Raw genomic sequence first — 27,822 nt, forward strand, 5'->3', positions numbered from 1 at the left:
ATTGCATGTCAAATTAGAAACTATTTTAATTTATTAGTACACATGTGTAATTTAATGTTATATAGCCTATAGCACTTCTGAAGAATGCAGTTTTCATACAAAACAAAAACATAATAAATCAGACCAGTAGATCCAGAGATCTTAGCGTTCAAACAAACAAACAAACATACAAACAAACTCTTCCGCTTTATTATATTACTAGCGGACCCGGACGCGGCTACGCCTGCTTGAAATATAAGAATATAATTTCTATAGAAATATAATTTCAATCTAGATGAAATGCTAAAAGTGACTATTATATTTATTTTCATAAGGATGAATATCAAAATGACGCAGTAACGAACGCGGTCGCGTAGCGACGACGGTTGTTATTAACATGGCAGAATAAATTGCATGTCAAATTAGAAAGAATTTTAATTTATTAGTATATATGTGTAATGTAATATTATATAGCCTATAGCACTTCTGAAGAATGCAGCTTTCATACAAAACAAAAACAAAGTAAATCGATCCAGTAGATCCAGAGATCTTAGCGTTCAAACAAACAAACAAACAAACAAACAAACAAACAAACAAACTCTTCCGCTTTATTATATTAGTATAGATAGTATAGATTAAATGACAAAAAATGGAAAACGTAACGAGATATCATGAGAATAGACATATTTAATAACCACGAAAAGAAAATTAATTTTAAATATAAGAAAAATCTAATCTCATCCTTGTTATAACAAATTAGAATAATATTATGCAAAAAGTCACAGATATCCTGATAATTAAATGTATGGGATAGGTCGGACCGAGTTTATCCCTAGCAACTTTTCTTAAATGAAATATGAACGGAAAGATAACTGAAATATTATCATAACTCTCTAAACAGAATTCAAATTAGCTATCATATAATATCCGATAATATCCAATAGAGTACAGTGGGCGGATCGCTATTAAGTTTGATATATTTTGAGCTGAGCTGAGATAATATTCAATTACAGAGTTGAGTATTATTTAAGGTTCAGAAGTTACCTGATTATATTAGATAATTTACCTATGATCTAATGAAATATATATATCTATATATATATGTTTATAACAGAAAAAGAGATAAAGATGATAATATATTGAAAGATAAAAAAGTACACATATTTTTTCTTACAATTATTTATTAAAAGATTATTTACATTTAGCTATCGTTGCTAATAGTTATTAAAACTTAATTAATCTATATGACACATAAATAAATATGTAATAAATCTAAATACGTAATATTTTAAGCAAATTCAAGGTTTTTCCATATTATGGGAAAACACAATAACTAGCATAAAGAATACACTCAATAAATGATACTAACTTGTCAAATATTTAGAAACTAATTTTAACGTAGGAGAACTAAAATTCACATTTGGATGCTTTTCAACAGGTGCGGGTTTGAGTCCCGCTACGTCCACGCCGATGCCGATGTCCACTCGGAAATATTTTCAAAAAACTAACTTTAATTTAAAATTACAGCTTAATAACAATTTACATTACATTACAAATAGCTTTCTCCACATTTTCGCAAATATTACATTACAAATAGCTTTCTCCACATTTTCGCAAATTTTCTAATTAGTCAATTAATAGGTAGCTTTTCGTGAAGCCAATTCCGTTTTCCTTCATTAAATTCTGCAGCAGTATGGTCTGTCCCTTCTAAAATCCATTTTGTTGTTAAAAGTCCTTCTACTCCAACTGGACCTATAAATATATTTAATTATGAATGAATAACAACATTAATCATATTACATAATATATGACGTATAATATATAAAATATATGTACCAAAACATACATTATACTAATGTCAATATAATGTTATTACCTCTTGCATGTATCCTAGCGGTGGAAATTCCAACTTCAGCGCCTAGGCCGAACCTAAAACCATCAGCAAATCTCGACGACACGTTGTGGAAGACGCAAGCGCTGTCTACTGCACCGAGGAATTGTTTGGCAATGTTTTCTGTAAAAATATTTAATATATTATCAATTTACTGTTAATAATTTATACTTTTTCTTGTGAACATTAACAAACTATATTACAATTATTTTGATCGTTAATTGCAAATTAAATAAATAAATGGTCATAACTACCACAACAATCAAATAAAATTGTTTCTTACCATTCTCCGTAACGATGACATCTGTGTGAGAACTTCCAAATTTATGTATATGATCCACTGCATCTTCCATATCTTTTACAATCTCAATACAACATTCCAGTGCACCATACTCATGTTTCATAGACCTTGCCGGTGGTGGTCCAAAAGTTAAGTGGGTTGCAAGTTTCGGTCCAGCATGTATCTTCACACCTTCTTGCTTGAGCATATTACAAATTTCGGTAAATAAAGAACCCGAAACATGATCTTCGTGGATCAATACCGTTTCCATCGCGTTACACGCAGCTGGATAGTCACATTTAGCATCTCGGACGATCTTCAGGGCTTTGGCATAATCGGCATCCTTATCTAAGTAAACATGGCAAATGCCTTCAGCGTGGCCTAAAACTGGAATGTGTTGAGATTGTTTTTGAATGCTCCTAACTAAATCAGAAGATCCTCGAGGGATGATTAAATCAATATGCTTTTCCATTGCCAATAAATCACTAATTTCTTCCCTTGTAGAAACTAATGATATCGCGTCTTCAGCTCCGACAGTCTTTAAAGATTCTTTGACAAGTTCCATTAAAGCTTTATTTGAATAAGCTGCTTCCTTTCCACCCTTTAAAAGCAAACCATTGGCAGAAGCCATAGCTAATGCAGCTACTTGCGGTAATGAATCTGGTCTAGATTCAAATATAACCAGTAATACTCCTATCGGAACCGTCACTTGTTGAAGTACTAAATTTTCCGCCAGCCTTGTCTTTCGTAATACTCGCCCTACATTTTCGTAACTGGAATCAGCTATTTGCTTTAAACCTATCGATAAAGTTTTTAATTTTCCTTGACTAAGAGAGAGTCTATTCAATAAAGGTTTTTCGAGTCCATTTTTAGTAGCTTCATCTAAGTCTTTTGCGTTGGCTTCGAGTATTTGATCTTTTTTGTCTAATAATAGATCAGCTAAATTATGAATAGCTGATGCTCTTTCAGATGGTGACAACTTCTGTAAAACTCTTCCACCACTACGGGCTAAAAAGTAACATAATAATATTTATACAAATTAGAAAAAAAATGCACTGACATTATTGTTATAATTATATTTAATTTTATTTTAAAGTTTTTCAAGGTTCTTGAATTAACAGCATTGGCAGTTTAATCAATGTTTAAATTCTATCGTACGTTTATTACATTGAAAAATATACGGGAGAATTTAATAATGCTTTACGACGTGTACAATTTTATAAAATTCCAATACAATGTTCTATCATCAAAAGTTGAAACCAATATTTGGAAATTTAATTACCACTAATTTATCTTTTACTGCTAGGTAGAGAATTTAATTACGACTCAGGAGGCGTAACACCAACAAATTATAAAAAACACAACTTGAAGACGCTTATAAAATTAATGAGTAAATAGAACCTGAAATAACAATAAATTGTCCACTCACCATTTTCGGCCATTACGTCTACAGAAGCGGATGAAATAGTGGGGCTATCGGTGAAGAAAGTACCAACTTTACGACCACTTATTATCGTTTTAATAGCTTTCTCCTGCATTCCATTGCAAATTACTACACTAACTCCACGTGCCATTGCCCATGTCGCTGCATTGACTTTTGAATCCATACCTCCAGTACCAACCTAGAAAAATATATTATTGATATATTTATTTACTAGCGATAGATATGTTGTTTCGCCTGTTAAAACTAATTGTTTTATCATAGGCAAACAACAAAATCTTTACATAAAGTGTATACACATAAAGTAGCCTATGTATTATTCTGAAATATAAGCATTCAGTCATTCATTCGTTTATTGTAAAAATAGAACAAGCATCCATAACATTATTTTTATAATATTAGCTAGATTTTTGTTGTTGTTGATAAATGAAAAAAAGTCACTTACTTTAGATTTTTGACCAAATTGTACTTGATCTTTTTCCTTCGATGTGTAAGTGTGCATCATACGGGCACCGTCTTCCCAAGGTGGCTTGTTGTAAATGCCGTCCACATCAGACATCATAATAAGAAGATCAGATTGAATTTCAGCCGCTAATAAAGCAGATAGACTGTCATTATCCTTTATACCAATGCCCTAAAAACAAATATTTTAAATATTAATACTGACCGCATATAGAAAGGTAGCCTAAGAAAACCTAGTGTTAAGATTCTCCATTCTTTCCGTCATTTTGTCTACCAGAGCGATGATCATAAAAATCCATTTATCGAAAATACAATAATTGCGGTGGCACTCAGACGTTGTTGCACTGATGGCCGATTACGTTTAATAGAAAGTATTTTAATATTAAATTTACTCTCTGCCTCCTTTAATTTTTAAAAGAAATGTAGAGTTAAAACAATGATACATATACCACCAAAACAAATATTTTGATTTGACTGATCTTAAATCATAAACATTAGCGATGTCAGTAAGTTAGGAGACACTCTAGAACACATTTCAGTAGCACATTATTCGAGATAGAGCGAGCCCATATCGCATGAAAGCTTCACGTCGTAACCATAAAGTTTAATCTGCGGCCACTATGACTGCTTATATTTTAGATTTAGCGTCCTAACTATATAACTTATATTTAAATTTTTGACACTTTAACGGGTTAAAAGCTCTCTGATATTTGTATATAAATGTACGTATCATTATACTAAATAAAAATATAAAATATTATAGAATCTAGAATCACGTATATATAAACGTATATTGTAAAGTTTTTTTTTCACCTTCACGCTGTATCTCGCATATAGAAGGTAAGCAGAGAGAAGATAAGCCCGTATAAACCGATCTCAACTCTCAGATCGATCTTGAGATACCGTTTTACTTTCATAGATTATTAAAACGACGTCTCACGATCGATTTTATAGTTGACAGCAGTTTATTAATACGGGCCATAGAGCCAAAACCTTCTATCAATTATACAGTATAGTAGTACATTGCTTGTTCTCCGCTGTTAATGGTGTATTTAAACGCCGCGTTAAGTCTAATATGTAGTGTCATTTTATTTACAGTTTACTTCGTTCTTCGATGATTTTGATTTTTCATTACTTCTTATTTCCCTTCTCTATCTAAAAAAAAGCACATTTTCTCACAATCTAAAACAATTATATAAAAATACCTTTTTCCCAGTCCCTGGTACGACAGTATCGTCGTGTATGTACATCGGCGGGCTAACTGCGTCGTTAGTGTTCACTATGGGGACGATGTTGAGCGAGATAAGCTCCGAGAGCGTTGCAAATAGATTTTTTCTTGTTTCTTCATTGTAGAAATCCGGTTTTGTTACTAGTACCTGTAATAAAGTAAATTATAGAAATATTATTTAAATATATTTAAAAAATGGATTTAAATTGTTTTGTGGAGCAATCAGAAAAAACTAGTGAGAAAACTAGAGATGTTCTATCCATGTCTTTTTAATACTAATACATTTAAGAATACACAATAGTTTTTGGTTCGGTCCCAAGAAAGTATTTATAATATTCTTAGTGGAATGTAATCGCCGTTGAGTTCTGCTACCCATCATCCAAATTCCAAGGCATTAGATTCTCCTGCCTATAGGATGGATATGGATGGATAGGCAGGATAAAATATTATAGAAAGAAATAATTAAAAAGACGATATTCTATTTACTTGTATACGACAAAGTGTTTGTACAATTGTAACATCATATTTTACTGTGAACTTTTTTATTAATGTCTTTCCTCTTTGCGGAAGAAATCTGAATCAGACCAATAAACAAGACAGTTAAACAATAAATGTGAGCATTCAAAAACAGAACTTTTATATTTTCCTTATTCGAAGCAATATAGTGAATATTTATTTATAAAAAAGATTTATATCACATTTTTTTTTAATATTTTTCTCCGTTATATACAGGGTGTCCCAGGAGTCAACGATAAAACGAAACCAGGTGATAGACCAAGTCGTGACAGTTATGAGAAAAATATAAAAAAAAATCTGTGTCATGTATTTTTCATATTATTTTGATTTTAAAAAATATCGGAAAAACCCACACCCTGTGAGGGTTTTTCAAGTCCCAGGACTACAAATATTACTCTTTCTTCATTTTTTTTCTGTAATGTAATCATGAGTAACCCTTCTGTGAATAACAGTTTAAGATTTAAGCATACCTGCATCAGTTTTCAATAAAATGTGGTGTTTTTGCCAAACATTAAATTCAAAATATTTACTACACCCAACTTTAACCGACTATACTATAAAAAAAATGTACTACACTGTTTTTGCAAGTAACTTTAAAAGTTGGCGCATTTAATCTGGATTCCGAAATGGTACGACACTTGCTGGATTACTTCTTTGTTGAAGAGAGAAAAATCGAAATACACGATAATCGGGATGACGTTCAGCTTTTTGGTATCTTCTCCGATACATTCTAGCTGCAGCATTTGCATTACATAACCATTCTCCATGAATGAAATGCATATTGGCAATGTGTCAAAGACCGAGTATATGGCCTGCGAGAGCCCGGATTCGAGCACTGTCCTTATAATTCCTGGGCCAGCCCCTAAGTCGGATAAGCGTTGCCTGGGCTAAGTGGCGGGAGGTCACTGGTGTGGTCTGTGATCGCAGGATACCATCCTAACTCTTATCCGGCCATGGAGATCGTGATCGATGCCTCCAGACTCGTGCATGACGGATCCAAGGTACCTGAACTTTTCCAACTTAGGGGATGGCCTGTTATTCACAGAAGGGTTACTCATGATTACATTACAGAAAAAAAATGAAGAAAGAGTAATATTTGTAGTCCTGGGACTTGAAAAACCCTCACAGGGTGTGGGTTTTTCCGATATTTTTTAAAATCAAAATAATATGAAAAATATATGACAAAGATTTTTTTTTATATTTTTCTCATAACTGTCACGACTTGGTCTATCACCTGGTTTCATTTTATCGTTGACTCCTGGGACACCCTGTATATATTTTTTTTGTTTATTTTCGGCTTTACACTGACAGTTTTCTATTTTTCGCCCAAGTTCGAGACGTTGTTTATTTATTAACGAAGCTCAAAGCTCTGTTTCATCTTTCCAGAGCGAGAAAGTACAAAAAAAAAATGAATTCCCTGGGGAGGGCGGATCGCCTCCTCAACATTCATATTTACAGTCAGACACTATTTTTCTAATTGGTGCAGATTTATTATATTGGTATTCTTATCTACTACGTTATTTAACCATACATTACATAATATACTGATACTTTTGTTTTCAAAGAATAGATTTGATTAAAAAATATAGTAATTTCTAAATATAACTAGGTCAATAATAAAATATATAGATATATTAAATAAAATATTTAGATATATTAAATAAAATATAATTTCCAGGTTAACAACCCAGTCACATAAAACCGATACTAATAATTTATGTAAACTACGAGAACTTAGTAACGATAGTCGCGTTTATTCTTAGAATATTAATCACTTGCGTTCATTACAGACTTAGAGCGATGCTCAGCATTTTATTCCAGGGGAAGGCAAAATTACTTCGCGTTTCTTCCGCATTCATTTCATTCCGTACAAAATGTTTATTTAAGAAAACGTGGCCAAGTAGAGGTCTTGAGCAGATGATATTAAAATAGTTTCGGACTGTATAATTTATCAGGAAGTCTTGGAGCGCTTGTGAAGCTGTAAAGTGCATAAAATGTTTTTCTTACTGCAGCTGTCAGTTCCTGGATATAGAGATTTATGGTTAGTTAGATATGTAATCGTGTTTTTCTTTCATTTGTTTGCCCTGGTAAGATTTCGCGGTGTTGAGTCAAAACTCAACACGGAATGTCTCGAAAATTGGGTGGAAGATTCGTAACATAGTGTTGTAACACTATTACAATTGTCATATAGGTACAGATACAGCGGCAAAGGGAACCTATCAACCAAAGGGAACCTTTAAAAATATTTTTTGTATCCAAAACTCATCTTGATAAGACTCATCGATTCAAATAAATGAAACTACGCTTAAGAATTGCTTATTGTATGGATACATTAAATTTATTGTCATATATTTTTGGATTGTGCCGCCATTTATTGTTTAATGAATAAATGATGCAATATTTTCTCTTTAAAATAGCGTTTATTTCACCGAAACGTGTCCAGCAATAATTTATTTATCATTTATAGTTAACTATTATACACAACGAATTCGCTTCCATTTCAATATAATATTTTTAAAAAATGATTTAAACATGTTGATTTCGGTTCTTCTGTGTGTGTGACCAAAAATATATTTTTAAACATTTTTGTTTATTCCTGTCCTGTAAATCTTTTTTTTTCAACTTTTTCAACGTATAATCTGTGCATTATATTATTCTAAACTAAGGATAGAAACAATGTTTATTTTGAAATCATAACATAATAATTTGAACCTATCAAGACACGCGGAACCTTGGAACTCTTGGAACCATCAAAGTTTTATTTTATTGTAACCCATCATACCGACGTTCTGAAGAGAACGAGGAAGTACAACGATTTTACAGTTAAGGAAGCTACCCGACACAAAATAATTATAAAATTAATGAAATGGAAACATAAAATAAGATCTATAACTACTAAAACATCTGGAATACGATTAATGTAAACATATTAGTTTATTAATATCTAAATAAACTTAGCAACTATGTTTCATACTATTATGAGATAATAAACCACTTAATTTATATATAAATTTTATCATGTCATATCTAGAGTATATCAGTTACATCATAACGTTTGTTTAAAGTATACAAGTAAAATATAATGTAAAGCAAATATATTTAAATTAAATTACTATTTAAATTATTTTACCAGTAGATTAAAGAGACTTATAAAGTTGAAATTTCTCATGTAGGCTGCGTAAGGGAGCATTAAGAGAGGATTTCCCGAAATTCCTATGGGGACGGAAAAGATGCAAATTTCCAGTTTACGTTACATTTCCAGATTCATTTAGCAAGCAAGCAAGCAAGTCAACGCAAACAAAATTGTGGGTGACGACTATTATAATTGATAGGTGTCATTAACAATTTTTTTCTAACATAAATACTTAGAAATGTCAATAAATATTCAAAAAATACTACTATATTAGGATATTATTTTTAGCTTCCCGCTGTATCCATGAGGGATACAATATATTATAAGTAGCGAGGCAGGCAAAGGAAACCTAGTGTTAAAATTCTCCATACTGTGAATGCAAGAGATAACTTAAAGGTTGATAGCTGTACAAGAAACGATGGAAGGATACAGTGACCGTAGCTTAGTACAAACATGGCGGCATGTTTCCAGTCTAACCCGCTACGGACAGTGAAGATAAAAAAGCTATTACTTTCAGATCATTAATGTAATTGGACTTTATTTGAAAAATGTCGATGTAGGATGTGATATAAAGCCTAGTTATTTTATTTATAGGTGAATTTCTATTAAGATAGCCTGAATACACTCTATGTGCCTTCCGATTTCACTCGTTAAAATATATACTCTACTATCAAACAATATCTCTTCTATCTCTCTTTTCTTACCTAGACAAACTAGGATAGTGATGTCTCTTCATTGGGTATATCTATTCTATTCTATCATTAATAGGAATGTCCATAAATACAAGCAAATATACCATAGATGTCTAATTCAATACATTTTTTTTATTTTTTTTTATCGAACTCAACACCGTACTTTGTCTTATTACCAGAGAGAACATAAGTAATTAATGTCATTATAATATATTACCTGTGCTATTTTGACATTGTATTGTGAAAACATGGCGTCGTACATCGACATAAGTTCAGATTGTCCGACCGCAGCCGCCGCCCGCGGGTCCAGAATGCTGCCGGCGTCCTGAAACGAACATTTGCATAACAAAATAGGAATGGACGCGGAACAAGATATAACGGATATTGTCAAATTTTCGATCAACAATAAATGTTTGTTGGTTTTCATTTGCACTTCATTTATGTTGGATTGTTACGCTGTATCCCGTCAGCGTCTACCCAGCTGTATATCTAGCTTAGTGATAAAACACTGTGCTCTCCATTTTCCGTCGAATTCTGGAGGCGTTTTTCAGGTTTCTACGCACAGCGGTTACGCCTGTGCGTGCGTTAAGACGACTCAAATTCAATTTTTATATTATTTAAATACATACTTCTCTAGTATGATCACTTGGAGACAATGTTTCTCTCATTGACATCGACATAAGCAATTCCTGTGTCAATTTTTGTCTTCCAAAAGCCACAGCTCCACTGGTTACCATAATGCATTCTCGTCCTTCGTGATGGCATTCTGCTACCTGTTGAAGTTAAGAACAAAATGTGTTAAAAATATATAGATATTATTTGGCCCTCGCACCTTATAATTAATATGTTATTCATGAGGCCTCAATTGCCTCATTGAACATAAACAAACATATGACTTTTCAACTTAATACAAAAGGTCATAATTACAGTAATTAACCCTTTCAGACCTGATTTTTTATTTTTTAGAATTTGTTTGAGCCGATTTTATTTCAGTTAGATATTCGCCTATTGAGCATGGAAAAACAAAAAAAAAATTGATTATTAGATTATTTTCCGAGAAAATTGATGTTTTCTTTATGTGATCAAATGTGGACATTCGGCCTAAGTGATTATAATAACTGATGTATGGGTATAATTGAACAAATAACAAATAGCTTGATTTTGGCCATTTTTATTATTACAAAAGTATGAAATTCAAACTAAAAATAATTAAACATCTTCAAAACAAAAATAAATCTTCTTACAAAATAAAACAACATAAAAAATCTTCTAAAAAGACAACAAAATAGTAGGAACTTTAGTTACTTAGGTATGAAAACTTAGGAAGCAATTTTTGTCTTTAGTCAGACATAAGTGCACTTTGCACTTTATGCATTTGATGCGGGATTTCCCTTTACACCCCGTTAACTTACAGCGCGTTCCACAACCATCGTCATGAGCTGGAAAGTGACCAATACCATCTCGAGCAATTTCAGTTGACGGACGTACTTCTCCTGGTCTTCTAGGAACAACTACTGGTAAAGGACTGCTCAAACTACTTGGACGACCCCTTTTAGCACCTGATATTTTGTTTCGAAGAACTAAACTTTCAGCTAAGCGTCGACGAAAGTGAAGAAGTGCGAGCCGTTTTGCTTTTGGTATCCCAAGCAAGTCACAATCCATATCATACTCGCGGTAGGCTTGAACAACTGCCAAATCTGATGCGTGGAATATCATACGCAAAGGCCACTTCTTTGACTTTATAAACGTTCTATAATAACTCATAAGTTGATCAAGGAGATCTACCCCTCCCATGGCGTGATTGTACTTTTTTACAATTTCAGGCCTCTCGACTTCTATAAATCTCTTCTCTGTTTTGGACCATCTTTTCACCATATCTTTTTCTCCTATACCAACGAAATTGGAAGCTAAGTTGACTGGTTTGTTATCAAGCCATTTCACCATGGTGACATCTCCATCCGTACTACAAAGCTCTTCGGCAAAACCCCTTGGTTTCTTTTTTATATCTTTGTCACTAAGCAACGGTGGCCTTGTAAATCTATTGACACGCGCAGTGCAGGTAGCCATTATGCCTTTGTGTTTCAAAATTTGGAGCATGTAATAAGACGAGAAGTAATTATCGCAATATAACTCATGACCTCTACTGTCACCGACTCTTTTCATTAGATGTAATACTACCGCAGCTCCAAAGCCTACTTTCTTTATCAGTGACCTGTCTAATTCTGGAATAGAATTTTGATAAATAATAAAGTCATAGGCACGGCCATTTTTCCCACACAAAAAGAAAAGCTTGATTCCCCATGGACAAGGTTTTCCTTTGATGTACTGCTTAGCAGAATGTTTCCCTGTAAAAGGAACTATTTGTTCATCGACACACAATTCTTTTTCTAGCGGTATTTCTAAGCATCGGCTTCGGATCGCATTATAGATTGGTCTTACTTTATAAAACACGTCAGTGCAATTAGTAGGCTTTTTCATATTATCTACTAAATGGAGATTGTTACGAAGTTCAAAGAACCTATCTCTTGCCATATTGTTAGTGAAAAGTGGAATGCTAATATGATTTTCCCAGTACATTTTCAAAACTGGATAGTTGAAAACTCCCGTTGCCATGTGCAAACCAAATAAAATTTCAATTTCATAGCTGGACGTAGGCTTAAACCTGGTTTTTCCTGACTGTACTGCATATAAGTTTGTCATTTCGGCCATTTGTTCAAAAAGCTCTACAGGAACATATCTATTATAATAACAAATGGGATCTTGCACGATGGGTTCTAAAGCTATTGGTAGCAAGAAATCCGTTGGTATTGTGTTATTTATTTGTCTATGCCTCCACTTTATGTTCGGTTTTGGCGTAAGGTAATCGAAAAGTTCAGCATTCGGCGTAACTTGCTCCTCTTCGCCCTCCACAATATCCGGCTCTCTTGGCGCCTCAGGCTCGGACTCGTAATTGAAAGCTGACCTTTCTTCGTCTTCACTTTCGTCTTCTTGTTCGTCAGGGGGGTCAAGTGGGGTGTACTCTCTTTGATTCTGAGTTACTACATCGGCTCCCAACCTAACGTGTCTCGCAAATGGGACATTATTATTATTTCCCACATCCTCATCATCCGAAGATAGCTCAAATTCCGACTGGTTATCCTTTTCCAAAGCTCTCAAAGCATCCCTCGAAAACATGATTATAATTTGATCATAAATTTACCTGTAATAAACACAATTTAAGACTTTACCACGCAAATTTTATAATAAATTATAACATTTATTACCAGAAAATAACTTTATTTACTAACAGCAGCAAAGTACCTATTTTGAAAAAAATGTTTAACCAATACCTACTGTCCACGTTTGTGGACATAACGAATATTCGCGATTTATTGTACAAATAACTAAAAATTTTGATGTAAAATACTTTGTTCTTTGCCTATATAGTATAACTTATCCATTTATATTTATTTCAAAACATATCTAGCAGAAAAACTTGAAATTTCAATAAAATAAAAATGACTTACCTACTCAGTTCAAAGTTTCGCTGGTAACTGACCGAAAATGGCTTAGAAGTGCACACACGTATCAATAGATGCCGCTAGTTGTTTCATTTTTAATAATTTAGAATGTTCGCAAGCGATGACAACAGTTTTTATTTACGTAAAATTTAAATTTAGTAGTAAAAAGACTCAAAACTTTTATGTCCTCAATTGTGCACGCGAGGTCTGAAAGGGTTAAGTACTTATAAAGCTGCATCCCACTCATTTTATCGTGCAAGAAAATTATAGTTTAACGTTGGTAACTACAAGAAAATTAAAAAATGTAAATGTGAAAAACAGCGACGTTATAATAAAATTTCACGTCAACTAGAATTTTTTTAATTAAAAAAAATGAAGGTTCTTATATTTTTAAACTCATATGTAGTTTATATTTGTCATACAACTGACAAGAGCTTTACATATCATATAATGGATTATATATTCGCGCGTGTATTATATGTACTGGTACTGGATTAATATCCAGGATTAATCTGGACTCTTCAATATAGGTTTACAGTGAAAGGTATTAAATATTGAAGAGCACAGTTAAATACTCTTCAATATTTAATACTTCCACTACATTGTTTCCACTGTACCAAAATACCATCATAAAAGCTAATTCCAAATAATAACAGTATACAGTCGTCTGTTTCGTTAATGTTGCTCGCGAACTATTCCAATTGTCATAGCAATTCGACAGCTAGATTTGCCTGCAGCAGCGCATTTAGCAAAGCCTTATACAGTATACATGGCGTTCCATAAACGTTAATTATCACCAATCGAGTTAATGAAGCACACGCGCGTAATCTGCTTATGAAGCCTGAAAATAGTTGCTAAAATTGAAATGTTTATTCATGAATGTTTAGTTCTAAACTACTAAATGTAACTTATGGGTGTCTTCTATAACAATAAAGAAAAGGATGGAATTATATCTTTTTTCTGCTTGAAAAAATCTGTTAATCATCACCTGTTCAATAATCGATGCCAGTCGTCCCAAAGCTAAGCCGTTGCCATCTTCTCTAGTAATAACTGCGCTGCCAAGTTTAACAACTAGTCTTCTTGCATACTTCAGTTGAGATCTGTCTGTGAATGTTTGCTGTTTCCGTTCTGCGCTTACAATGTTTCGTTTGTCCGCGTTTAGACCCTGTGTATGAAAAAATATTGGTAATACATAATGCATTTCTCGTATAGTAGACAGAGATAATTTATTGTCTTAAATTGGAATCTCCACTCCATTCCTTTAATCAGTTAAATTGAACAATTCATTTCCCTGAATGGGGATAGAATCCATATTATTAAGAGATATGGTACATATGACATTATAAGGTAAAACCCGGAAAGTTACCGCAATGGGATAGTTTCCTCGATTTCATTACACTATGTTAAGGATACTAGTGGCTATAGCGATTTATTATAGTGGTAAGGACAACTCTTATGGTCTATACTACTACTACTACTATACTATAATCACCAAAAAAATATCAACATAGACGTGCAGGTTTCATCCAAGATGGAGAAAAAAATTACTAAAAAAACTTCGCAAGGCGTTTACAGTATATTATTCAGTGATTTCTATTGACTATTTTTATAATAAAAATACTATTTATAGTTCACTTTTAAATGATACTCAATGATATCATCAAACTTAATACTCCTTTTATTGAAAGCGTCATGTTTCTTTTATTGAACCACTTGGTTTGATCTAATGGATTGAAATAGGAAGTAATGGGTGAAAATTAATTACTTATTTACACAATATTAGGAATTTTCATTAGTGAACTCTCAGGTAAAATGGTCTTTCCATTTGAACGAACGGAATAAATTCATTCATTGTAATTGCAAAGTACGAGGGCCGTGAGATCACCAGCAGCTGGGAAGGGATTGGAAAGGCGAATAATCTCTTAAAATACGCAGTTTGGCTGAACCCATCAAAAACATACGTAAAAAAAATTGACCCCATACATTCTTGCGCTTATTATTCGCCAGTTTTCACGTGCTAGTTTTTGTATTTTGATAATTTTAGCAGGATAGGGAGAGGAAACCTTGTGTAAAGATTCTTCGTTCCCTACTTTATTATATTTTAGTGTATTTAACTATTTATTGAATATATAGAAAATTATACAACATAATCTGTACTAATATACTACAATACTAAAAAGAACTTAACCGAGAAATCCCTCTAAAAATGATTACACATTTTATAACCCTAAAAGTATCAATAGCAAATAGAGACAACTACAATTTTAGTCAAGTTTTTAAGGTTTTTATATACTACTGCCACTTAGTAAACATACGTAAAACAATAAAATTATTTTAGGAACATATTCGAAATGTTTTCTCGTATATTTTATTATTAAATCTGTTTGTACGTTTTTGGTGAACCGATTATAATTTATATTGCCTCAAAAAGGCTGAAGTTTACATAATAATAAAAGTAAGTAGTTATAATAACTTAAATATTTGAATCCGACTAGCCCAATGAGGGTTACCATAACATTTCGACGGCATTTGTCAAAAATGAAACTTATACGAAGCTCTTTAATAAAAACATGCATATATCTTTATTTATTGATGAAAAGTAAGGTAAAAGTAAAAAAAATATATTTCCACATAAAATATTCTCGATCCTAGGCAACCTAGGTCCTAACACCACTAATTCTGAAGGTATCTGCTAAGGAGAGCTGACCAGAAATCAATTGATCTACAACTAGCCACAACGACCGACAGCCAAAGTCAAGGTAATTACGCGTATAATATATTGATATGACAGTCAATGTAGCACGCAGACTACGCGTGCAAGTGCAATTAATACAATTGGACCTTGTGTCCAACCAATAACATAATATTCCTATGCGTATATAATAATAGCCATTTGTAAACATATTTGTATTGATTTCATTGTTATTTCCGTATAATTAACTTCGTAATCAATGGTTTCACACGAGATATATCTCTGAAATACTTAATATGCATAACTTGGTGTGAAATTTTCCTCAAAAGGAGATGTGTATCAATATGCTTGAATTAAAATTACCATTAAAATCATCACAATATTGTAAATTACAAAAAAGCTATTATGTAGAATATGTCATCATTGTGCTTTTTTCTTTTTGTTAGGAATTATTATTATTAAATTATTTTTGTTAGTTAAGTATTACTAAATTACGCAACTAGTACCATTATAAATAGTACCAAATAATTTTAACAAAAAAAAGCGGATTATTTGAATCGGATCTAAGATCCCTATTAGTTAGAACCCTATTCATCATATTACCCTTAATGTATACCTTTCCTAATAAAAAAAATGATCATCGAAATCGGTGGACCCAATCAAAAGTTTTGAGGTAACACAAATAAAAAAGTACAGTCGAATAGATTACCTCCCCCATTTACAGAAGTCTGGTAAAAAAGAGTGCAGGCAGTAGTAAATTTATAACTATTAGTTTAAATTAAAAGTAAAAAAAAGGAAAAAATTAAGTATAAAGTCGACATAATTTCGTTACTTCAACATAAAAATGTACGAGTATGTGTAGAAAAGTTGTACCTTTTTCTTAAAATTTTCTAAAATACTCTTCAAGAAGTGAAATAAGTACATACGAAGGTGATATAATAATGTATTCCAAACTCTGTAAATTTTTTACAGAGTTTGGAATACATTATTGAAGACTAGTTCTGCTTGGACTTTCGTTTTAGTAAAGATTTTTATGTTATATTCATATGTTGAAACATTTTTGCAAGTATATTAAGTTGAAGCTATACTAAAGAGTAAAATAACTTTATTTTATTACATTTTTCCATATTTCATTTTATTTCTTTTCGAGTTTCTGAAAACATTGTTGCATATTTTTGAGAACTTGTGCCAAAGCGATTAAATAAGTTATAAGGTCGTCGTGCCGCAGTGGTATAGCATGTGACTATGAACGCGACGGTTATGGGTTCGATTCCTAGTCGGTGGAATATTTATTTTCATTTCCCCGCTCTGATAGACAAAGCGCAGCGTCCATCATACAATGTCAAAATTAGGCAGTGAAATAGGAAACACTGTCTAACAAGACTGATATATTTGGAAACGCGTGAAGCTGCTCAGCTATATGCGGGATACAGTGGGAAACTGTAAAAACTATTTCAAAAAATCTAAACTTCCAACTACCTTAAAACATTATGCTATTGTCATTAAAGTAATTTATTTCTTAAGTCATATTTGAGAATGTCATTAATAAATGCTTCTTGTAATTAGACCCTTATTTACGGTACCAGTACAAACAAAACAGTGATGGTAGATACATACAATTATTTATGTATAACACTATGCATATTATGTTTACCTCATTTAGTTCCTGTTAAGCCAACATCAGCTCATTAATAATAACATGAATTGCTAACCTCTCGTGAGCTGATGCTAAACCAACGAAATGTATCTAGTGTCGTATTGTAATACCCTAGTGAAATAGCATCTGAAGTAACGGTTGTGAATTCGATTCCTACTAGGGGGGAGTGAATAATTATCATTTCCTCGCTCTGGAAAGAAGACGTAATCGCGGCGTTAAGTTCCAGCTCCCAACACGAAATGTTTACAAAATTTGGCGGTGCGTGGGGATCGGAGTGTTTAAAAAATAGGTTCCGTCTGCCTACCCTGACATATACATAAGAAAAAAATATATGTCGTATTTTTTATAGTTTCCTACATCTCATCTACATAGTAGGATCAGCAGAAAAAATGTAGTCTTAAATCAATTACATAGTGCAGGTGCACTATTCTAGTCTATTTAGAGAAATTATATGTTAAGTGGCAGATACCACCCTAATGCCATGCTTTGTCCAACCAGACCAGAAAAAAAAAATTATGTGAAAAAAATATAAAAATGAAATGTAATCATTCGCCTAACTGAGAGATAGTTACAAAAGTTTAGTCACTGCACTCAAAATTCTACATCAAAATATTATGTATATACACAAAATTTTATGTACACCGTACTGATTATAAATATACAAATATACTCATAAGGAAAAACAAAAGTGAAATAATAAACAAAATAATATAAGTGACATTTATTAGTTAGTATGAAATAAATTGAAACGGGCATATTTACATATTATGGACGTTTACATAGGAGAAGATGTGACTCTGTTTTTTGTACTGAGGAACCCTGAAATCATTGTCAACGGGTGACGGCTTTTTACCACGAAAGTTCCGGTTTTTGTTGTTTTATTTTTTTAACTTCATGCTCTATCCTGCAATAAAAGAGGGTAAGGAGAGTAAACGTAGTGTTAAGACACTCCTCACCGTTGTTGATCTTATTCGATCAAAGAGAAAAATATAAGGATAAAGGCAATAAGGTTTCTAAATTCTTCCTTTCTTAATATTTATTTTATAACATGATTATTTTGTTAAAAAAAGTTAATGTAAAAATATTGTAACCTTAATTTACAGAGGTGATTTAAAAAATAAACTCCAATCTTCATTTTTACGTTACTTATCTACATCGTAAAGTTTATGTAGATAGCTCCAATTCAATTCCAAACAAAATCAGGTTATAGTACTTTTGCATGTGATAAATGGAATGCTAATCAAAAGATATACCAGAAACATAAAAAAACAAAGCTTGGTTTATAGACTGAGACGCCTATATATGTTTATAGATGAGTTTAGTTGCCCTTACATTACAACTCTTCTCGCCCTTCATAAATAGAATTTAAAACAATGTAGTGTCCAGTGTAGTGTAAGTAGTTACTTATTTTATAACGATGACACCTTTTCTCCGTTTCAGGATAGGCCGAGGGAACCTGAAAACCTACTGTTAAGGCACTCCGGTTCTCATGAGGCTCTCTCCGTTACCTACTTTCCGCTGAATTCTTGAAGCATTGCGTGTTGAGTGTGGGAACTAAACGCCGCGCTTGCCTCGATACCAGAGCAAATATTAATTAAGAAAATATACGTAAGAAAATACACATAACAAAATATTTTTCTCGCTTTTCTCATTTTCATTGGGCAATAAAAAAAATCTAACATTGAGATCTTCATTGAAATCACATAAGTAATCATTTTATACAGTGCCAAGGTTGTAAGAGCTAGACAAACAAATAATACCTAGTCTCCTTCATAAACAAATAAAAGTAATCAAATTTGCTATCAAATTAACATTAATTCATAAAGAATCCTTGCTATAAATGAGATAAAATATTTACTACACTAGCATCAGCATTTGAGCGAGCATTTTCTATTTTATGCCCTTTTTATTGCGGTTAGGATTCTATGTAATACAAGAATAACGTAAAAAAGCTTAACATCAAACGTTTTACATGTGTTTCTATTGTAGGAATAGCTTTACATAAAAAAATCTACATTTTTTTTACATTTTTGTTGTAGGTAAAAGGAAATAGAAAAAAATATCAATTTTAGGTTGTCATGTAGAAGTTAGCTTATCACAGTGGCGGTCTGTGTGACTCAAATAAAAAAAATATATTTTGATAATGGAAATGAAATTAGACATTTAAAGGTAAAAATGTAGACAATATGGCTGATATTGGTCATTTTCTTAAACATCAATGTAATTAATAGAAGGTATTTTTCGAAATCATTACTCTATGTTCTTTTTAAATCAGTCAACTTAGCGTGAAAGCGACATTCATATTTAGATCTAAATAAGTATTTAATGGTCAGATCATTTATCAGAGTATGATTAAACAGGCATCTGGTAGCCACTGTGATTGATGTCGATAGCAGCAATCAGGACTGACAGCTGAACGTACCTTCACAGGATCCAGGAAGTCATTTGCACACCCATCAATGTCTAACTCGAGTGGGCCTTGCTTAACTTGCTTAAATTAGAATTAAATGATTTGTATTTCAAACTACTTTAAAATGTAACGTTTGCAAAATTCACAAGTTAAAAATTGTTACAATATGTTGAAACAATAAATAGTTGATATCTTTTAAAAGCTTTTTTTTCTATATATTTGTTCAAATTTGTACATCTATCATAATAAACATTATGATAGATGTATGTAGAAGTTAATTTAAACTACGGCTAGCATACGAAAACGAATATTATATAAATATTTTTATTTTATTAAGAATATATAAAGATAAAACCTAATAAAGTGAAAAATCCTAAAGCTGCACATTGTATTATGCAACAGCAATCAAAATGCTGAAATAGCGACGTCTTCGATGTTTGTCATAGAAATGTACAATTGTAGAGTCACGTACATACTCGTATATCGTAGAATCTAAAATGATATATGTATTCGATACTCAGCCAATCCTGATATTAATATATGCTGATGGTAGTATTATATTGCAATGTATTCCAAGACTTGTATAATGTAGGTACATTGTTCTGGTTTATTGGTTTAGGTGGTTTGTCTAGTTGTCTGGTGAGGTCGGTGTGATGCAGTAGGTCAGGGTCTGGCTGTGAACTCAACGGTTGTGGGATCGGTTCTGGGAGGAAGCACTATACACGCTAAATACGGAATACAGCTTAGAGCTGCTTTTTGAATATTTTTAAATGTCATACATTAAACTCTTTACTTTTTATTAAAGGAGAAAAAGAAGGGGAATTATATTTAAAACATTAAGAACTATACGAAACTTTATTATTTATGATTATGCTACTTATAAATCAATAATATTTTTCAATTATACAATTATTTCGTTTCTTCACTACGATTTCAAATAATTATCAGTCTTTCATCTTAAAATTACATATATTGCGTTTCAAATATAACGAAAAATATATTAATAACTAAAACATTTTATGTATCCCTTAGATAACAAAATAAGATAACAGCCATATGCTTCCTAGTAAACAAGAATTTTTGATAACCTTTTAACATAAATTTAGAGTTCAATAACAATTATTTTTTAACGTATTTTTAAATATCTAAAATTATAGTTATTGTTTTGCTCTTATACGTAGTTTATGATAAATTAAAATTGTTTACAAACGAAGTTATAATTAATATAAAATTTATATATGTATACATATAAATGTATTATATATTTTTATTGATAATTTATTATATAGTACATACCTCTTGTCCAAAAAATATTTTACCAGGCGGAAGAGAATCGCCACCAACCACCGAGTAAAACCTTCTTCCTACACCTCTCACAATATTTACACGTAACATATTGACACTTCTATTTTTTATATATATATAAAAAAAAGGAGAAATATTTTCCTTTTATTTATAACATTTGCACAGAGCGCTCGTGATAAGCGTATACAACAAAATGAGAGCACTTATCGCGTTTGATGTTAGTAACTAAATATTGAATGTTGACATAAATAATATTAATAAACAATGTAAGATTATTTAGTTAAGTTTCTACTGGTAACCTCTAGTGTGTGGTAGATTATCAAGGTGAAGTGTATCAGATAATTATTTGTTTATTTTTTTTCTTTTAAGCTTCTTTTTTTTTTCAATAAAACACAAAATATTTTTTAAATATAAATTTACTCAGAAATATAATATTGCTAAGTTTTATATTATAAAAATCTGCACAAAAAGTTGTTCTTTTTATGCAAAATTCATATTTTTAAATAAAAAATATTTTTATTATATAAGTCAACATGGCACAGTTAGGCAGATATTTGCCTAAATTAACAAGTAAAAATAAAAAATTGAAACTAAGATCTTTTTTTGTTTACATACATGTCTGACTCTAATTACAACACAAACACGATCCTAAAATAATTAACAAGGTGATTTTTCGGACAACAGTCGTTCATTAATGCCCAAGTTTATTTAGAGTGGGAAATACTTATTTAAATGCAAACATAATTTGTCATTATAATTTTCTTAGCTAATGTAGTGAACTCAATGACTATTTTTTTAACAATAAATTTAAATTTATCAGCTTCACGCTGTATCCCGCACACATCAGGGTATTCCCCCGAATTATGGAGGCATTGCGTGTTGAATGGCTTTGTCTCGATACCAGAGCGAAGTAATGAAAATATTACATATTTCATTTCCTCGAGTGAGAATCGAACATACTACCTGTCGGCTTTCAAGTCACACACTTGTGCCTCGGCGCTACGACTGGCATCAACTAACATTAAATTATGAGCTTAAAAATTAAAAATACTTCAAAAAAACGAAGATTTCAATATCATTCAACTAACATAGAAATGAATGGTAAATAAAAAGCAATTTAGCAATACATTTGACTTATTGATCTTTACAAATAGTCCAATTTATTGGTGTTCATTTTATTTCAAGTAGATTCTCGTCGCATTCTCAACTGTACATGTTAGTACCAACATTATATTATTACTATGTGGACTATTCTAAATAAAGTGTTTCATTTTCTTTCATTTACAAAATGAAAATGAAAAGCGTAGAAGGAAAACTGTTTTGTTCCATGGGGAACAATGAAGATAAAAATGGAAACATTAAGGAAAAAATAAGAAAATTTTGGTGAAATTTATTCTTTAAAAATAGAAAAGAAAAAAATACATTATGATTGTCTTATTGTATTTAATGAATATGATTATTTATTATTTCTTAAGAAGATATTTTTAAACTGTTATTTACAGCATTTTCGATATATTGACAATGCCAGAACAGATAATGATAATATTTCATATGTAAATAATAATATCGTCTATAATTTTTTTTATAATTAATAAATGATAAATTTAAATACTTATAATTTTTCCTTTGAATTATTTAACTACCATCGTGGACGAGAAAACACTTCGTCATATTTATACATAATAATATGTAAGAGTCGAGTTGACGTCATAGGATAATAAACAATGTGAATAAGTTACTAACAGCTTATATCAACATTCGATATATATGTATGTATTAGCAACTTTCTTGTACCTCGTATACTAAAGCCAGGTAGATTTAGCTGTATTATCACTTTGGCAATTCATTGGTTGCAACTACGTGCAACTACATGCTTCTCCCGCCCTAGGAGGAACCCTCGATCACATTCCAAGACAAGCCCTGGACTGGATACCACAAGAGAAAAGGAAACGTGGCCGTCCTAAGCACACTTCAGCAGCGTTCGGTGGCAGCGATACTAAAGGCATCTATGGGCTAACGTGATCTGAGGCGAAGCGATTTGCCCAAAACAGGACAATATAGTGTACTTCCCGTGGATCTACAGTTATGAAATATAGCACTATGAGAAAACTTACAAAAAACTTAAAATTTATAGATGGGGTTAAGCTTGTAAACTTTTATAGGTTTTACTTCCCATTAACCTACAATCCTGAAATTGGTACGGAAGCCTCAGTGGGCGATTCTGACTCGCATTTAACCGGGTTTTTTTTTAGCTTCACATTGTATCCCACAAATAGCAAAAGTAAGCAAATAAAACCTGAAAACCTAGTGTTAAGACACTTCTGTTCTCCATTTATTGAATAATTCTGGAGATATTGCTTGTTGAGTGACAGAACTCAACGCCGCGCCTTGCCTCGTCATAAAAGCGAAGAAGTGAAAATATTAAATATCTACCATAACCATTATCCCGTATATAGCAGTAGCGAACTCTTCAACTTAGTTACCAGGGCTAAGAATGAAAATAATTAAATTCTCCGAATGGGAATCAAACTTACAACCGTCGCGTTAACGGTCTAATCGTTGTGCCGCTACCCCTCGACGACCTTGATTTTATAGTAATAGATAAAAATATTAATTACATAAGTAACTGTAAATAGTACGTAGGTAATTCGTTTTCCTTAAACTTATGTAGCCATGTGGCAAGCTCGTGGCCGTCGCTCATTAATTTAATATAGAACATCGTAATATTGTTATTTTTTTATTTCATATAGTTAGGTATATATTTACCGGTTAATTTTGTTCATATATTTTTTTTATTTTACAAGTGAGAACAGAGGCCATCGCGTCGTGGCGCAGGGGCACAAGGTGTGACAGTAATGCGACGGTTGTGGGTTCGATCCCCGCTTGGGGCAATATTATTATTTATTAATATTTTCATATGTTCGCTCCCGCACTAAGGCAAAAGTACGGCGTTGGGTTTCGCCACTCAACACACAATTCTTCGAAAAATTCGGTGAAAAGTGGGAAACGGAGTGTCTTAACACTAAGTTCCCTCTGTCTATTTTGCTATATGTGGCATACAGCGTAATGCTTTAAAATATATAAACATATTAACTTTCAAAGTATTAAATTTAATATATTAAAACATAAATAATATTTAACTTAACCCTATTCATAATTAAACAAAAATAATAAAGTTTACGGGGAGGTTCAAACAATACACCCTTAAATCACAAGGCCTCTACAATTCACTGGCAAAATTAGGTAAATATCCAGAAAATTTGGTAAAATAACTTTATTTGGAAACTTTATTATGACCAAATGATATTTCATTTTGAAGTACAGATTCACCCTCATACACCCTTCTGCATAATGTGGAAATCGTTTGCGTAACACTCCCCTTCAAGTTATTTGAACCCACGGCCCGTGTTATCGTAACTTTTAAATTTATGATCATAGGGTGCCGGATTATCGTTAGGAGATTTGGCACAAAATGGTTTGATATATTAATTTTACTATTGCTAATAATTTTAGCTTTATTGTGGGTTTTGGAATTGTAGAATATTTAATTTATATATTTCTTTATTATAATAATTTCTTATAATCCAGTTTCTAATATGTATTTTTTTCAAACAACTTATTCTGATAGTTTTAAAAATTTACTTTTTTTATGGTTTTGTATTTTAAAAGAAAACGGAACCACTGAAAAAAACGCTTATTACTCACTTGTTGTACACTTTTTTGGTGTATTTTATAAGATTTAGATTAGGTACGACCAATAATAAAATAAGAATTCGATAGAGAAAATTCGGTAAACAAGAAATAAAAATTAAACCTTAGCCGAGTATATTTCGTATAATAAGCATGTTCTTGCTAGTTTGCGTACATATCTCGTATCCTTTTGTTGTTACAAACGTATTTCAGATTTTCTTACAAAGCTTCCAGAATTAGCATTTTTATACGCTTCGTAGCAGAATCAGGATAAAGGAAGTTGTATGTTTTATATGCTAATGCCAGTGGCTGTTAAAGTGTTTTTTGGGTGAAAAGTTTTTGTTAGAATGTGAAATTTTCGGACAGCAATTAATATTTTAAACCCATTGTGACGCAGGGGCACAACGTATTGTAAACGCGACAGTTGTGGGTTCGATTCCCACTGAAATATTTAGTATTTTCATTTCCTCGCTCTAGTACGAATTAAAGCGCGGCGTTGAGTTCTGCCGTTCAACACGTAATTCCTCGATAATTCAACGGAAACTCATGCCAAGTCAAGTGTTGAATGGCGGAACTAAACGCCGTAACACGTATGGCCTCTTGCAGTTCTAGGATCAAGATGGTAATTAATTATCTATTTAGTATATTTGTTTATACACAAATATTGTGGCCCCACATATTGTATTCATAAATTCTTAAATCGTACTCTCATGGTACGAGCACAATATTGTTCAATTTCCTTTCAATGCATAAAGTCGCTCAGTTCAGTTCGCTTCATAAAAAGCAGAGAGCTTTTGAAAATGCAAACACGAAAAAAAATGGTATTTCTTTCTTTAATATTCTGTTTGTAATAAGAGAGAACGCAAATTCGATTGCGTCCTCTGTAAACTGTAAACTGTATTAATTATTTTTTATTCGCAACGACTTTTGATTATTCCACCTCAGAGCTTAATAAATTTTGAATTTTTATCAAGAACAAAAGACACTGTATAATTTATTCTTTTAACTAATTAGAGCGAGCCCTCGGGATTGGTATGAATTCATTATTAATATTTTTCTTTTTGTTTTATTTTCTGTATTAATTGCGCTTTGAAATATTTTTTTTATAATTTACTATATTATTTTATATTAGATTTATGTTAAGCTTTTATGTTTATTAATATTGATACTGAATTCAATTCGTAGCTGTCTACGCAATAGCGACGGCTGTATTGGCGTTTCAACATGTTTTCCTTAGCTTCACGCTATATTCGCCATGTAGCAGGGTAGGCAGAGAGAACCTAATATTAAGGCACTCCGTTCCCCACCACACCCTCTCCACCACACTTTCGAGGCGTGCTATAGAGATATGATACTGAACGCCACGCTTCTGCTTTGGAAATGAAGGTTTGTCTGTATGCTCTTTATAGAACCATAAGCTATGCATTTCATCATGTGATTATCTTTTTCAAAGTTCTTGTGCATGAACCCACGAAAATTTCTGATTTGGTACGACCAATTTTCGACAGATGATGCCATCGAAATGAACGAAATCATAAAATGACCCAAAGTTAATTGAATATTTGTGTATCGTCTTACCTTCTGATCTATTTTAATTGGTGGCATAGCAACGCGGGTAGGGTGCAGCTAATTACTAGTATAATATATATTACTACTTTATATTAAACTAGCGGACGCGCGCAGCTTCGCTTGCGTATTTAAGGGTGAATTCTAATAACCCATGAAACATGTGTTCAATGAAATATTTTTAAGAGTCTAAATATCAAATTTTATAAAAATCGGTGGCGATTTTAGAATTTTCCCATACAAACTTTCAACCCCTTATTTGCACCCCATAGGGGGTGAATTCTAGAAAACCATGAAACATGTGTTTAATTATATACGTCTAAGAGTCTGAATTTCAAATTTTATAAAAATTGGTGACGATTTAAAAAAACCTATACAAACTTTCAACCCCTTATTTGCACCCTTAGGGGGAGAATTCTAGAAAACGATGAAACACGTATTCAATTAAATACTTTTAAAAATCTAAATTTATAATTTTATAAAAATCGGTGCCGATTAAAATTTTTTTTCATACAAATTTTGAACCCCTATTTCACCCCTTTAGGGTTAAAATTTTTCAAAATCCCTTCTTAGTGGATGTCCAGATTACGAAAGTAAACTTTTGTCCAAATTTCACGTTTCTACGCACAGCGGTTACGGCTGTACGTGCGTCTTACCTCAGTCAGTGAGGACAAGTCCTTTTATATATATAGATTATTTTTTATTAATACATTAAGACTTCCTTTCTTGCAAAAACTACTGAACGGATTTTGATGAAACTCTTTTGTTATATAGCTATTAGTCAATAGCAACATTATATATGTAGTAATTTCTTTTAAAGTTCTAGATACATGCTCAACATTGAAGATATAATTATATATAGCGCCTAAACAAAATTACTTAGTAACAACGAATGGTAATGGAATCTAACGTAAATGAAGTTGCTGATAACAAATTATTAATATAATTATTCCTTTAATACTATTGAGTTATTTAATATAAACATTTTTAGTTTTTAATGAAGACTATTTTAAAATTTTCAAAACACTTACGTAATGTTGACACCGTACACTAAAGCTGCGTTTTGCGAACGTCGTTCCTGAATTACGAAAAATCCCATTTTTCACACCCACTCTGACACAATTTAATATGCGACACATATCTATACAATTAATTACTATTTATTTTTTATTATAAATAATAAAAATATAATAAAATATTTTTTTTTTTACATAAAATACTTATTTTACTTAAAGCTCGCGTCTTCCATCGATGATTACTCAGTTTTAATAAAGGAACGTGATAAACGAGTGTTATGTATCGTATTTTATCATATAATAACCTACTGTTGTTATTTTCTAATACGTAATAGTGTAGACAAATGATTCTAAATAAATGCAA

At 31.9% G+C, this 27,822-nt stretch overlaps 1 protein-coding gene across 2 annotated transcripts; it reads right to left on the reverse strand.

Annotated features, from left to right (window-relative positions):
- Positions 1-1,139: 1,139 nt before the first annotated feature.
- Positions 1,140-27,803, reverse strand: P5CS (Delta[1]-pyrroline-5-carboxylate synthase). Of its 2 annotated transcripts, none has more exons than XM_085202503.1 (10): positions 21,178-21,416; positions 14,111-14,287; positions 10,252-10,395; positions 9,840-9,947; positions 5,259-5,429; positions 4,037-4,225; positions 3,580-3,772; positions 2,154-3,158; positions 1,856-1,993; positions 1,140-1,731 (listed from the first exon to the last, which is right to left on the reverse strand). In XM_085202503.1, exons 1-10 carry the CDS (start codon positions 21,274-21,276, stop codon positions 1,610-1,612), a joined length of 2,346 nt encoding a protein of 781 aa, XP_085058629.1. In that variant the 5' UTR covers positions 21,277-21,416; the 3' UTR covers positions 1,140-1,609. The 2 variants fall into 2 exon arrangements, with proteins under 2 accessions (XP_085058629.1, XP_085058628.1); XM_085202502.1 differs by lacking the exon at positions 21,178-21,416 and adding an exon at positions 27,474-27,803 and having other exon boundaries at positions 1,141-1,731.
- Positions 27,804-27,822: the final 19 nt, after the last annotated feature.

This window comes from Heliconius melpomene, chromosome 18 (genome assembly GCF_056956725.1).
Source record: "Heliconius melpomene rosina isolate 202511_hmr_F chromosome 18, ASM5695672v1, whole genome shotgun sequence".
NCBI classification, from domain to species: domain Eukaryota; kingdom Metazoa; phylum Arthropoda; class Insecta; order Lepidoptera; family Nymphalidae; genus Heliconius; species Heliconius melpomene.

Coding starts and splice junctions, on each gene's coding strand:
- P5CS (XM_085202502.1), bottom strand. CDS start 27,581: ATGTGTCGCATATTAAATTGTGTCAGAGTGGGTGTGAAAAATGGGATT. Junction 4,226..5,258: donor TACCAGGGACTGGGAAAAAG/GTATTTTTATAT, acceptor ATTTGTTTTTAG/GGCATTGGTATAAAGGATAA. Junction 3,159..3,579: donor AGACGTAATGGCCGAAAATG/GTGAGTGGACAA, acceptor GTTACTTTTTAG/CCCGTAGTGGTGGAAGAGTT.